The 15,794-nt window shown below is 41.2% G+C and overlaps 1 protein-coding gene across 7 annotated transcripts in view; it reads left to right on the forward strand.

The window, feature by feature from the left end:
- The window catches only part of PTK2B (protein tyrosine kinase 2 beta), a 2,401,727-nt gene that overhangs the window by 2,371,164 nt on the left and 14,769 nt on the right, over positions 1–15,794 (forward strand). For all 7 annotated transcript variants that reach the window (XM_044062346.1, XM_044062339.1, XM_044062341.1 and 4 more), the window contains one exon: positions 6,167–6,247. In XM_044062346.1, the coding sequence (XP_043918281.1) occupies positions 6,167–6,247 (81 nt within the window). The remainder of the gene's footprint in view (positions 1–6,166; positions 6,248–15,794) is intronic.

The raw sequence follows: 15,794 nt of genomic DNA on the forward strand, positions 1-15,794 counted from the left end.
TAATTTATTGTTATTGAAAGGGCATGGTTTTTACTATAACATTGAGAAGGTGAGATGGGCAGAACTGCAATCTGCTGTTTATGTATTTGCTGAGCCTAATATATAATGGTTTACTTAAAGTGAGTGCTGGGTTTCTTCATGTAAACATACTTTGCATTGTGCACTGTCTGAGTTATGTGCAAACTGCTGACAGGTATATGTGTGTGTGTGTGTGTGTGTGTGTGTGTGTGTGTGTGTGTGTGTGTGTGTATATGCCTATGTGTGTTACTAACAGGCAATAAGCACTTAGATTGAAACACATTACAAAAATGCAGCACATTGACAACACTGTTGAATGAAAAGAAACATCACCAAAAGTACATTGACTGGGAATGAAAACCGATGGTATGTTTTTGCCAAAAAGAAGAAAAAACCATTAAATTGCAAAGAGAATCTATCAGAATAGTGGTACCCTCAGGGAAAGGGTGTTCTGTAACCTAATGTTTAGGGCTGAGGTTAGGATTAGCACACGAGTAAGGTACAGCAGGGGTTTGCGTCCCTGCATCCCCTTACTGGTGTAGTAACCCTTATGCCACCTCTGCTGATAACCCCAACCTACCCATTACTTTATTAAACATTCTCCTTAACAGTATCACTAAAAAAGACACACACACACACACAGACTGCACATATACCAATACCCCACAACAATACAACATTTATCTTCTTCCCTAACCCTCGGTCTAACACTAACCCATGAACACTCACACATACAAACTTAGTCTTAGTGCCGAAACTCTCTGTATACCTGTAACTTTTGTCACTACTTCCCACTCCTCTACATACCACACTCAGTATTCCCCACTCCTGATAGTGCCTTTCAGCAGATCACTATGACCCTATGATCCTGTACAGCCAGTTTACTGTCACAAAGTCACTCATGCCATGACTGCAGAAATGAGACCAAGAGTGAAACTCCACACAGAAAACAGCACTTGCTTTTACATATTTAATTTCTTTTGGCACTCAAATAGGAGTGCATTTAACAGATACTGACACCAGAAATATATTTTTTGCCACCTGTGCAATTAATAAAATGTGTGGTACCGATACATATCTATATATATCCATCTGTCTCTCTCTCTGTCTATGTAGGTTCATAGGTAGGCACTAGGCTATCTGCCCGAAGGCATTTATAAGCCTAGCCAGAATGTGTTGGCTTTTGACGCCCCCTTAGATTAGTTCCCTGTGCCTCTGTCCAGCAGAGCCTATGAAGTGATCCCAGGGGTAAACTTTCCGTTTCCCATCCACTCATCAAGGTTTCTCTTGAAGAGGGTTAGCGAGGAGATCTGCCTAATGTAGACTGGAATCTTGTTCCAGAGCATGGGAAGTCTCTGGGACAGGAATTTATCCCTCCAGCACGTCCTATTTATTATTATGGTGAGGTTTAGATCCCTGGAGCGTGTGGCTCGAGGGGATATAGTTTTCTTTTGGTGGAGCATGTCCATCAATTCTGGGTTGGACATGGCCTTGTATGTCAGGCAGAGATCACCTCTGAGTAGGCGGTATGCAACCGAGTACAGCTGGAGTTCCTTCAGTCGAGCTGCATGGGGCATCTGCTTGAGTGCAGTGATCTTCTTGGTGAGGTACTTCTGTGGTCTTTCCAGTTGTTGCAGGTGTCCTGTAAGGTACATCCCAAATGGGGCATTGTACTCTATGATGGGTGTGATGAGTGATGCATAGAGGGGCCCAATGACCTCTTTCGATCTGGATGCAAACCCTTTTGTGATTAGGTGGGCCACATAGAAGGATTTTCTAACCAGTTTGGCAATGTGATTATCAAAGGAGAGGTTACTATCTACTAGGGTCCCCAGATCCCTTATTATGTCTTCCGTATTTAGGGGGCTACCACCTGTGTGGTAGTTTGTGGGTACTTTGTTTTTTCCAAAGAGGATGACTGTGCACTTTTTGGCATTTAGCTTGAGGCCATGGTTTTAACACCAGATATCTGTCTCAGTGAGACCCTTTTGGAGGATGTCATTGTCAGCCGGAGAGTCATGTATAGCTCCTAGTTTGCAGTCGTCTACGAACTTGGTCAGCCATAGTCCTCCTGTGCTTGCCTGTACCTCTGAGAAGTATATGCCGAACAGGAGGGGTCCTAGGACTGAGCCCTGGGGAGCGCCACTTGTAACCGGTTTAGAGTCAGACCTAACTCCCGCAACTCTTACCATGTTGTACCATATATATATATATATATATATATATATATATATATATATATATATGTGTGTGTGTATAAATATGGATAGATATCTATAGCTGCTGTTTGATCTCAAAGTTGGTGTATATAATAAGCAGGAGGTGTAGTGGGAAACTTTCATTTTCATGTTGACGAAGCAGTTTTGTGAAAAAAATCAGTGTCAGCTATATAGCATTCCTCAAATATATATAGTGTGTGTGTGTGTGTGTGTGTGTGTGTGTGTGTGTGTGTGTGTGTGTATACACGCGTTTGCATTTAGAGGTGGTGCCTTTGCTAACATGATGCATGGGCTGCTAGGGAGAACACTAATAAAGTCAGATTTGACAAAACAATGCTCGGTTCAGAAACATGGCAATTACCTGCTAATGTAGTCTATCTCATTGCAGCTGTACTATGTCTTTTGAATTGGAATTTCTGTCTTTAGCTGTCTAACCCACGTTGGGCAGTTAGTGTGGACAGAGCTAAATTCTCTGAATCCCAGAGCTAGTCTTTCTGAATTGCTACTTTAGTGAAGACTAGAAGGGACAATAACATTATTGATTCCATTACTCTGACCAATTATAAAGTTGTCACTTTTACGCACTGTAGTGGTCCTTCAAGGAAGTTTAATTCTTTTTATTCCTTTTGTAGTGCACACTTACACATTCAGTGATATGCCGCTAATGTATTACTTTATTCTGTTCACACACTATATATATATATATATATATATATATATATATATACATATATATATATATATATATATATATACATACACACACACACACACACACACAAGGGGCAGGTGAAATACTGAATAGTAAAACCTGCCATTTGACCAGGACTAGACCCAGAGTCGTACACATTCATTACAGTAGTACCAGACTGCATGAAATGATCACTGCAGTATGTCATCCTTTGTAAACTTCATTTGTTTCTGTCAATTTTGGTTGTTGTTGTTGTCTTTCAGCTTTTCCTAGTTAAGGGTCGCCACAGCAGAACTCCGGTCTGCTAATGATTGGCAGTAGATTTTGACAAATGCGAGGTGCCAGCTCGACGTTCAACCTTCAACGAAGGCACGCCCATTTACGCATGTCTTTCGAACTCCCACCCAACTACGGGGAGGACATGCAGACTCCACACAGAAGGTACTCCTCACACTCCAGCCGAGAATCGAACGGAAGAACCACTTGCTGTGAGGCAACAATGCTACCGCTGCACCACCGCGGCATGGAAATTCTTGTTAAAGAGCTATTGTTTCCAAGTGCATAATGTGACATAACAGTAACAGTTCCATTCTCAGTGTTCGGATATTTATTAAAGTACAGCTTTCATGTACAGTAGCTACGTACCTGTCTGACAGTCTGCCATCCAGTCTGGCTTTCCTAAAGGTAGACCTGGATTGTAGCCAGTCTTATAACATGTGTCTGATATACAGCAGTCTAATAACATGTGTCTGATACATAGTATACATATTATCCGCATTCTTGGTGTCTCATCAGAAATGGTCTGTACTCTCTTGGATTGTCAGCATCACCTCTTCTGTATCCTTGGCATGTTGTCAAAGCTGCTAAAAATTTCCTAGATCTGCTATATTTACATTACTTGTTAAAATGTAAATCAAAAGTTCATATACTGCACATGTGAACTACAGATTTGGGTTGGAGGAGGACTATGGTGTGAATGCGTTGTCTACTCATCTGTAAAGAAAATATCAAAACAAGGTAAAGAAGTAAACACAGACCACGTCTTCTGTTTGAAAAAGTGCATCCACACAATTTACCCATAAAATACAGACAGACAGCCCGCAAATACTGCTAATCTAAATTAGTCCTCTAGAAATGAAATTCATTCATATTTAAGAAAAGTAAAACAATAAATAAACTGAAACACTGACCACAACTAGCCAGCCAGATTGCATTACCAGTAAAATTGTTCCAGTTATAGCTAATTAACTAAACGTGAAAGCTAACTAAACAGCATTGCTAAAAATATATATCAAATCCATATACTAATAAAACACATAAAAATGAACTGATATTAGAAAAAAATAGTAGAAGAAAGCTACTCCTGAGTCTCTGCATTCATAAAATCCTTACAAACCACCTAAAGCATTATCCACTGGAAATGTATTACTTTCTGTACTGAATGATATTGCATTTCCTTGTTTTACTGAAGGTATACATGTATTATTCTGCATGACGTATGCGTATTAATATTTGTATTAATGTATTTACAGTATATTGTAATACGATGTCAGTTTTCCCCTGTATATATGTATCTTCTCTTCTTACATTTGCAGATCTTTTCTCCTCGAACCTTCACTAGAACTGGATAAAATTATCCAGTCAGACTTTTCCAATAAACAAATAAATAATGCAGTCTTTATAGGAGCAGTGATAGGAGGCAATCACAGAGTCCTAACTGTATACGCTTTTAAGTAGACCCTCTTAAAAGTTCTTGACATCATTTACCGGCATTTAATAGTGTTTGCCAGGTCTGCATAGGATAACCCTGGTATAAATTTGTATATACTCATTCATTCATTCATTCATCAACACTAGCCTGGAATCCCTTATATGTGTGTGTGGGGGGTGAGGGCATGTTTTTGTGGCACTTGTTGGTAGTCTCGGGTTTTTTTGTAAAACAATTTACTTCTGCATGCAGTACATTATGGTGGCGATTACCCTATCATTCTGCTGGTATATTATTTTCTCTTCTTAGTAGTTTTCTGCAAGAGAGACCTAACTATGAAGAGTATTACAGTTTTAGATATTCTCCGATATATTTGTCATCATTTCATTCTACTTTGTTTTGTGACAGTGACATAAAGCCTTCTAACCATTTTCTACTATTAGGGGGAACATTAGCACCCTGTGCAGTATGATTACAATTTTCCCAAAGACTGTTTGCTAACTAAGGCTTGTGAGAATCAAATTTGAGGTCTGATAGATACATGAAGTTCACTTTCACCTTTCTAATATACCCTTAAATAGTCTGACCTTTACAGGCTAATGTTTCTATTACTGTCATAACAGCAAAAGATCTAAAGACTATGGAATCCCTTATACACTTCAGAGGCCTGAAAGGGAGTGAGTCTTTGTGCTGAGGGTCATTCTTAAAATGAACTAGTAAATAATAAACATTTCCTGTGTTTTCCAAAACAAAGATGTGATACAAGCAAGATTTATACATACATTGTTTTATTAGAAATTCATACTTTCTGCTTTTCACTGTGTCCCACGTTTCTTTCTTATAGGCACATACACACACACTTACAAAATCTGGTATGCTGTCCAGGTTTTAAGTGCATCCTCATTAATGTAGGAGAAGATTTCCCTCACTCTGCCTTTTGTATTCAGTGGTATTGTTGCAGAATCCTTTAGTTTGAGATGATTCCTTTAAGGGGAGTCACTTTTAGCCAGTGCTTTTCCCATTACTTTTTTTGCACATCTCTGGTGTGTGTGTGTTTGGATGTTTGTGAGTAGATGGGAAATAGGAAATACACCACAGGTATCACTTCTGTGGCTCTGCTCAACAGGGGCACAGGAAAATAACTTTCTTGGCTGGTGTAAGCCAGGGAACCTTGTTGGCTAGGCTTACTTAGGCCCTTGGGTCAATAGCCTAGTACCTACCTATGAACTTATGAAGTCTACAGTTTACATCAATCTTTGTTTAGACCATCTGCAGTTTGAAGTATGTCTGAAGAGTCGAACATACCACTTTGACGAGATACCTCATTTATCAACAGATTGGTCTACATGAATTTAGTATGTTGTTCACAATAAATGCGTCTGAGCAAGAAATCACCTGATATCCTGTGAAACTTATAACACTGTAAGCAATAAATGTAAAATAAAGTAATATATATATATATATATATATATATTTTTTTGTATGCTGTGCTGCCTTGTTTCTTAATGTGTTGTTGGTTTGTTCTTACAGAAGGTAGGCATGAACCTGCGAAACTTGATCGGCAGTGTAGATGAGATCTTACCGACTCTTCATGCATCCTTACAAACTGAGGTAATGGCTCATTAATCACCTTTCAAATTTTGTTGTAAAGATTAAAAAAAAAAAAAAAAAAATATATATATATATATATATATATATATATATATATATATATATATATATGTATATTGTGTAGTAAATTTTTCTTTGACTCAGGTGTTTTTGCATCTCTTTTATATATTGTATACAGCATTTCTCTCATTTTGCAACTAAATGGATGTTGTTGATATTTCCTTATAATTTTAGTGGCATGTAACACCTTGTATAGGAGATGAACAAAACACTTTTCACATAGCAAGCAATTCTTCCTCCACCTTTACCACAGAGAGGCAATAACCACTGGAAAAATGTTAATTTGGCATTACCACATTTTTAGCAGTTACACAGCCAGCATACCAAAGGGATAAATAACTTCCCTTTTTTAACCATTTTCTCCTTTTAAGTGTCAGCTGGGTGCATAATTTCATTGTGTTTGAATGGTTTGTGAACCATTCCTTCCATTTGTTCTGTGTAAGCATCTAATCTTTGCCTCATAGCATTTTTAGATGCTCATGAAAACTATTAATTGTTTACTTTTGTTTGTATCTATGTACATGGCACTTATTTAGAAAACAGTTTAGCGAAGGAGCATTGGGACCAAATGTATGTGGCAGAACTGTTTATAAACAAGCTACTGCTCCTTTAGTTTCCACAGGCTTCAATCTCTCCAGTGATCACGGAGTACAGGGTTATTTTTAGATCACTAGATTCCTCTGACACATTGTGTTTTAAATACAGTACCGTAGATCATACATCTCAACTTTTAGAGCTCAAAAATCTGGACAAAGGCTATTCAAAGGTATGTATAGCCAAAAAAATCTGGACACCTAATTAACCTAAATGCTGCATATTGAGTAGCTATACTTACTTCCACTTTCAATAGGACTGTGTCAGATACTACTCTGAAAATGAATATAATATACTGGTAGTGACAAAGTGATACAGAAATTTAAACATATTATTATGGCTATATTGTGAGATGAGAGTATAGCAGAAAATTTTTCCTTGTGTGTTTTAGCATGCATGTCTTTTATTTTCATAAAGCATATGCATTACTTTTAAGGAAACCAATACCAGTCATTTTAGTTGCCAACTTTAAACAAGCAAGTTTTAAACCAGTGTATCTGCTTAGCTTATAATGAAACGTATTTTTATAAAACAAAAAGTGAAATACAGCCAACCAGAGTGAAAAACTAGAATAAAATAACAATCTGACCACACTGGGCCAATTCACTATAACATTAATTGAATGCGTTCATTGAAATGAAAGGCTTCATCAGAATGACAAAACACACAGGCAGTGAAACATTTGTAGAATACATACTAAGCCATGTGATCAAAACCAACAATAAAGATTATTTCACTCTACTGTGTTTCCCTTTCACATTACATTTGATAGACACATTCTCATTTAACCGTGATGGTTAATTTAATGTCAGTGTACAAGAACAAAGGAGATATTCACAACTGTGGGCAGTATAAAGGTATCAAACTCTTGTCACAGTGGGTGAAAGTCCAGGAGAGGCCAGGTGTTTGATAAATGAATATGCAGAGTAGTTAAAGGTAAGGCGGGATTTGAGCAGTTTGGAATCAGATTAGGATGTAGCAGAAACAACCTAATGAGGCAGATAGCTGAGAAGAAGCTAGAGATAAGGAAGGAGTTACACTGTGCATTCATAGACTTCAAGAAAAGGTATGAAAATGTCCCAAGAAAGCTGATTTGGGCAGTCCTGTGATGGTTAAAATTCCCAGAAACATTGGTATAATTAGTGCAGGCTATGTACAAGGACCCGGTGGTACAAGTAAAAATAGTGTTGGGAGGGTGGCTTAATGGCTAAGGTGTTTGCCTTACAAACACAAGGTGCAGGGTTTGAGTCTCACAAGGGATAATTGGCTAGGCTTAAAATGGCTCGCAAGAGCAGTTAGCTTAGTACTAAATTATGAACCTATGGTCTCTCAGAGATGCTCCCAGTGGGAGAGGGTATGCATCAGAGTTGGGATTATGTTATCAAACAAGTAGGTGGGGGCGGATTGACAAAGCTGCTGTATGCATATTATAAGGCATTACAAGCAGACTCTGAACAGGAACTTCAAAAAATGATAGGAGAATCTTATGCAAAACTGAAGGCACCTGAAATGAAACTGTGTACAGATAAGATAGATGTTCTTCATGTCTCACTGTTGCAGTCATTACATTTGGGTAATCCTGCTGGCAGGTTGCCCTCAGCTGGCCTGAATTCCAAAGTCTTGGGTCCTGGGTTGGCTGCCGTCACCCCCTGACGTCAGGTCATCAGGGGTATAAAAGAAGCAGCCGATGCCATTTTCTTCAGTCTTTCTTGCCGTGCGGTGCCAGAAGCAGTTCGCAAGTGCCGGTCGGCCGACTCCTGAGATATTCATGTTTGAGTTTCAGATCCGAAGTCTTCTATAAAGCTAAGTACCCCATTGGGAAAACTTTTTTCTTGCTCCAGACCAATGTCAGAAAAAGTTAATAATTGTATTTCCTGTGGAAAGCAAACACCTCATAAGGATTTTCATTCTTACTGTATTCCTTGCCTAGGCCCTGATCACAACATTACTGGTTGTCAGTTTTGTGTTAGATTTAACCAATGCACTATTAAGCGTCGGTATGATTTTGCTTTAAACCTTTTTGGACTCTGGTTTAATTACCCTGAAATGTCATTGGATAGCCATCTGACTACCGGAGTTTACAAAAAATGCAAAGAAAAGGATAGAGGAAAACATCTGAGGCCCAAAACCGACGATGAAGCTTCTCCTAAGCCAGTCACCGGTTCTCAGTGAGGCGCTTTCACAGCCCCTGACGCCCACTACTTTAGAGTCGCAGGCCACTACCGACTCCCACGTGGAGTCGGCCATGCCTCTGGATACTCAAGGTATTGGAGCCTCGGACGCTAATCCCTCAGATGGGTCCGGAGCTGCTGAGCAGGTACCAGCTTCTGAGGATGTATTCAGACCTAAACATCTTTACATTAAAATGACTTCAGCTTCAAAGGCAAAGACTAGAACACCTTCTAAAGCAAGAAAACAAACTCAAGAGCCATGTGGACAGGCCTCTATGCCCAAAAAACAGATGCTCAAAATGGCCAAGGACTTGATTACCTTGATCAGGGGTTCCCATCCCCCACCTGATAAGAGGCCTAGGTAAGACACTGGCTATGAATCTTCAGGTCAGGTTTCTATTTCTTCTGATTCCTCTTCTGATCAGGAATATTCTCCCCCCCCACCCTATGAGGATTCTGATGCTGAAGAATCTATTCCTTCAGCATCTCCTCCTGAGGACTATTCTTTTGGGGAAACCTTGCATACCATGAGGGAGCATTTCCACTGGGAGAGCCAAGATTTTTCTGAATCTAAAAAGAGGCTCAGGGATTTACTTTTACTACCTCAGCACAGGCCTCTAGCCATTCCACCTGTGTTAGACATTGTAGATGATGTGTTTTCGGAGTCTAGTCTCCCCCTGACTCCTTACCCACAGCTCCTATTAAGCCTGACAGATATTATAGGGTTCCTGACTCGCACAGATTTATTTTTAAAAACCCTGCTGCTGACCCAGAAACTATTTCACAGGGTCCAAAAGGAGTTAAGGCTTCCACTGCAAAAAACCCAACCCCCTCTGACAGAGATTCAAGGGCACTGGATAGATGTGGAAAAAAGGTTTACACATCTGCAACTTTGGCTATAAGTGCCTTAAACTGTCAATTTCATATGCTTAAGTATCAGCAACATGTCATGGGATTGCTTAAACAGAAAATGTTGTTAAATTCTGAATGTGCAGAAAACAAGGAAATGCAAGATTTATTGTATGCAGCAGAACAAGTTGGAAAACATACTTTGCAATGTGGTCTTGATTCTTTGGAGGCCTCCTGCAGGGCCGCTGTTACAGGTTCTGTAATTAGGAGACATGCTTGGTTAAAGGAACAAAATCTGCCTGATCATGTTAAAGTTAAATTACTAGATGCACCTTTACAGCATGATACTTTGTTTGGTGGTAAGGCAGAAGAGGTGTTAAACAAAATGGAGGACAAAGCTAAATCTATGCAAACTGTCAAAGAATTTTTACAAGTATAGCCACCTAGGTTTAGTAGACATTGGCCTACAAAAAATTGGTCCTTTCCTGTGTCAGACAGACCTCAAAGAGGCAGATCCAGATGCCCTAGGGGCAGATCCCAGGCGCAAGGTTCTTATAGGCCCAAGCAATGGGGTGCTTCTACCTCCAAAGCTGGAGAAGATAGATCACAAACATACAGAAAACAGTCCCAATGACTTCCCCCTGCCTGCACCAAGCACTTATCTTCTGGCAGCACCCTTAGGGGGAAAATTAGCACTTTTTGTTCGAAATTGGCACATCATAACCTAGGACAAGTGGGTTCTAAACATAGTGTCACAAGGCTACAGGTTCCATTTCCATACTCTGCCAAAGGCAAACGGCTGGCCAGATCTGCCAAAAAATCGATGGGCAGAAGCACAAAAACAAGTCTCATCCCTCATGGACATGGGGGCCATTCAACAAGTACCAGAGCAAGAGTAGGGACAAGGATTTTACTCAAGACTGTTCTTGGTACCCAGAAAGGACAAGGCCTGGAGGCCGATACTGGACCTATCTATTCTAAACACTTACCTGGATATTCCAAAATTCAAAATGTTGACTTTGCAGCAGCTTCTGCCCATGCTGGGCAAGAATGCTTAGCTTGTGACTTTAGACCTAAAAGAGGCATACCTGCATGTTCCAATCAGACAATCATGCAGAAGATACCTAAGATTCTAGGCTGGTTCAATGCATTATCAATTCTATGCACTGCCCTTTGGCTTTTCTACTGTGCCCAGGGTCTTTGCAAAGTGATTGGCACCAGTAATTGCATTCTGCAGACAAAGAGGAATACAAATATATCCTTACTTGGATGACTATCTCATTCAAGCAGAGAACAAGGACATTCTTCTTCAACATCTTTCATTTGTTAAAAGACTTCTAACATGCCTAGGGTACACAGTCAACAAAAATAAATCAAAACTAGTACCCTCACAAGAGATAATATTCCTGGGTGCAAGCTTGAATACAACTGCCCAGATGGCTTATCTCACGCCAGACAAACAAAGGCAACTGACTACCTATTATAAAATGTTGGCAACAAAGGCCCAGTTATCTGCAAGAAACATTCTGCAGGCTTTGGGCTTAATGGCATCCAGGATCCTACTAATTCCATATGCAAGACTGCATATGAGGAAACTTCAGTGGTACCTAAAAAGTGTTTGGACTCAACATTGCCACAGCCTGGAAACAGCCATTACTCTCATTCTCTGCCTGCAACAGGAGTTTCGATGGTGGACAAAGGCTTGTCACCAGAACAAGGGACAGCCATTCACATTACCTCCAGCCAGGCAGACACCAACAACGGATGCATCAGACTATGCCTGGAGAGCCCACGTGGCAGGAAGATGAATTCAGGGCACATGGTCCTCAAACCAAGTGCATGTACGTATCAATCAAAAAGAGATGTTAGCTGTTTAAAATGCCCTGACAGCCTTCAAGGACCTACTTCATCCGGGGCAACTACTGATAAAGACAGACAACACCACTGTCATGCGGTACATAAACAAGCAGGGGGGGCACACATTCTTACCCCCCCTTGCAGACTAGCCATGACCTTATGGGACACAGTTTTGACTTACCAAGTACATCTGCAGGCACAATTCCTGCCAGGAAAGGAAAATACTCTGGAAGACGAAACTAAGCAGAAACCTCATGGATCCCCATGAGTGGAAGCTGAATCCACAAGTCTTCAGCATGATAACAAGGAAATGGGGATGACCAGACATAGGTCTAGTTGCCTCCCCTCTCAATTACCAACTAAAAGGATTCTGCACAAGGACTTATCACAGACAAGCATGGAAAGTGGACACCCTATCTTTCAGCTGGAAAAACCTATCAGTATATGCCTCTCCTCCCCAAGGTGCTCCTAAAGGTCAGACAGGAGAAGCCAAAGATGATACTGATTGCCCCAGACTGGCCACACCAGTACTGGTATCCAATACTAAGAAACTTATCTCTATACCCAGCTTGGACCTTACCTCGAATACCTCGACTACTGTCCCAGCAGAACAATCAGATCATGCACAGCCAACTCAGAACATTAAACTTGGCAGCATGGTGGATAATGTAGTCATAAAAAAACACCTCTCAGTAAAGCTGTGATGGATGTCATTCTGGAAGTCAGAACGCCTAGTACTAGAAAGTCTTATGCTGGAAAATGGAAGAGATTCTGTGCCTGGAACCAGGCACAAGGAGCTGATACAGCGGTGCTAGATATTCCTCAGATTTTGCAATACTTAACTGAGATGCTGGACAAAGGCCTATCTTTTTCATCAGTTAAAATCCATGCCTCTGCCATTTTGGCTCATTACAATACAGAGCCACCACTTTTTTCGCACCCTTTATTAAAGCAGTACCTCAGAGGAGCCAAAAATTTAAGGCCCCCAAGGAGACTACCAACACCTTCATGGGACCTCAACTATGTCTTGGAAAAGCTCACCCTGCCTCCTTTTGAGCCAGCTGCTACTGCTGAAATGAAGTTTATATCTTGGAAAACAGCTATGCTCTTAGCAATTACTTCTGCAAGACGAGTTTCAGAGCTACAGGCGCTCATGGCTGTGGAACCTTTCATAATTTTTCATCCAGACAGGGTCTCCCTGAGGACAAACCCAACATTTATGCCTAAAGTAGTGTCCAGTGTGGCTCTTAACCAAGCCATCCATCTGCCAACCTTTTACCCAAATCCGCAGAACAAGGGAGATAGAATTCTACATTCTTTGGACGTACACAGACAACTTAGATTCTACTTGGACAGAACCAAAGCTTTCAGGAAAACAGAGCAATTACTAGTGGCATATGCTGCAGGATCACAAGGAAAGCCCATCTCAAAGCAGACTATTTCTAAGTGGTTAGGCCACTGCATTCATTTCTGCTACTTACACCATGGTACATCAGTGCCTAAGGGCATTAGGCCTCATTCCACCAGAGCTGCAGCCACCTCAGCAGCCTCTCTCAGGGGAGTACCAACCACAGACATTTTAGAGGCAGCTACTTGGAGTTCAGTGCACACCTTTACAAAGCATTATAATCTGCCACTCTACTCTAAATCCAGGGCAGGCTTTGCCACTGCAGTTATGCAGGGCCTCATAGCCGCTCCTACTGCTGTCTAGCTCCAGCCTCCCAACCATAGCTTTGGGACTCTACCCAAATGTAATGACTGCAACAGTGAAACACGAAGAACATAGTACAGTTGTGTACACTTACCATAAATGTAGATGTTCAAGTGTATTCACTGTTGCAGTCCAGGTTACCCACCCGCCATCCCCCTCTTTTCTTTTGGATCTTATCTTTCCTTCTCTGATGTATACTACCTATGTGGTGTGGTATACTACCTATGTGGTGTGTTTGTTTTTAGATGAAGGAAAAATTTATATTGCTGTTTTTCCTAATATATATATATAAACTTTGGCAACCCTTTTTGGGGGCACCTGACATCTGGGGCAAGAAAAACTAAAGAAAATGGTGTCAGCTTCTTCTTTTATACCCCTGACGTCAGGGATGGGGCAAGGGCAGCTGATGCAGGACCCAAGACTTTGGAATTCAGGCCAGCTGAGGGCAACCTGCCAGCAGGATTACCCAGATGTAATGACTGCAACAATGAATACACTTGAACATCTACATTTATGGTAAGTGTACACAACTGTACTTTCTCATGACAGCAAATAAGGGAAATCAGAAGATGCTAAAATTTGTGGTAGAAATTAAAACAGTGGGACAGGTTAACAGTTTCAAGTATCTAGGAGGGTTGTTTGAGGAGAAGGGAAGCCTGAATGAGGAGATCTGAGCTAGAATTAGAGGGACTGCAGCCAACTGACACAAAGTGTCTTGAGGTAGTATATGACAGAAGAATGCCAAATAAGCTGAAAAGTGAGGTGTGAAAAAAAAGTGGTGTGACCAGTACTGCTGTATGGAACAGAAACCTGGGCAGTGAAAGTAGTGCAGTTGAAGTAGCTAAAGGTGATAGGGATTATGACTTCCCTGGGATGAGTGGCAGGATGCAGACTGTGAGACATATGAAGAAATTATGGCATCAGAGTAGTAGCCAGCGTTGCTGTTGCTGCAGAGAAGATCAAACACAAATATATGGTAGCTCAGACACATGCAAATAAGCAAAAGATGATTTAGTGAAGAAGATTTGGGTGAGACAGGAAGAAAGCAAGAGGAAATGAGGATGTTCAGCAAAGAGATGGGATGGCTTCTGTGAGTGAACACCTGGAACAGTCAGACATAACTGTCAAAAAAGGTAGAAGAATGCCAGTGAATTGAGAGAGTTGGTGACAGTTTATGCAGAAAGTAAACAAGAAGGGGGATTGAAGATCATGATGAGATGTAATGTAATATAATAGATGTTCTTCGTCTTCCATTGCTGCAGTCCTTACTATTGGGTATAGTCCGCGTCCAGTCGGCCCGAATACCAGAGTATAAGGCTGACGTCGGTCAGGGCGCATTAGACTGACGTCAGTACGTCAGGGTACTAATGCGCATGACCGACGTCATATCCTCAGTCTTTTTTGCCGCATGGTCCGATGCAGAAGCAGTTTTGCGAGTGCAGGTTGGCGTTCTGAAATATTTCCGAAACCGGAGTTTCAGACTGAAACAGAGTTGGCTAAGTACCCCGTTGGGAACATTTTGGTTTTTCTTGCCTCAGTATTTTACGGATGTCAGAAAAAGTGAATAACTGTATTTCTTGTGGGAAACAGATACCTCATAGGGATTACCATACCTTGTGTATACCTTGTTTAGGGCCTGAGCACGGCGTTGTTGGTTGCCGCTCTTGTGCTAGGTTTAACAAACGCACTATTAAGAGGAGGTTAGACTGTGCCAGGTTAGTGTTTGGGAAGCGTTGCAATTATAAAATGCCGTCGGATGCTCCGACGCCCGCTTCGTCAAGAAGCGCAAGGACAAAACAGTGAAGCCTAGGGTTGATGAACCGGCAGTCCCAGGCGTCGGTTCTTTAGAAAACTCAGTGGAGCCAGAGGTTTTGCCAGGAGTTTCCATGGAGTCTCAGGCAGAAACTTTACTGTTACAGGATGTGCCTTCTCAGGAAGTAGGCCAGGCTGAGGGGGCTTCTCAGGTAACTGTTCTTCCCTCTCTTCCCAAGGTAGTTAGAGCCTCTCCTTCTGTTGCCAAAACTTCTTTGAGAGGTAGGCCTAGTTCAGCTTCAGTGGGGGCTTCTCCTAGCATTTCGGGTTCTGTACCTAAGAAACATATGCTTAAAATGGCAGAAGATTTGATTACTATGATTAGAGGTTCTATGCCCCGCCTGATGAGAGGCCTAGCGTGGAACCGGAGTTTGATAGTTTTGTCCAAAGTTCAGAGGCTTCAGAGTCTTCTCCGGAAGACTTGCAGGAGTATCCTACTTATTCTGATTCTGATGTGGATGATTCCACTCCTACAGCTTCTCCTCCTGAGGAT

Source organism: Protopterus annectens, chromosome 2.part1 (genome assembly GCF_019279795.1).
Source record: "Protopterus annectens isolate FY-2018-M chromosome 2.part1, PAN1.0, whole genome shotgun sequence".
NCBI lineage: Eukaryota > Metazoa > Chordata > Ceratodontiformes > Protopteridae > Protopterus > Protopterus annectens.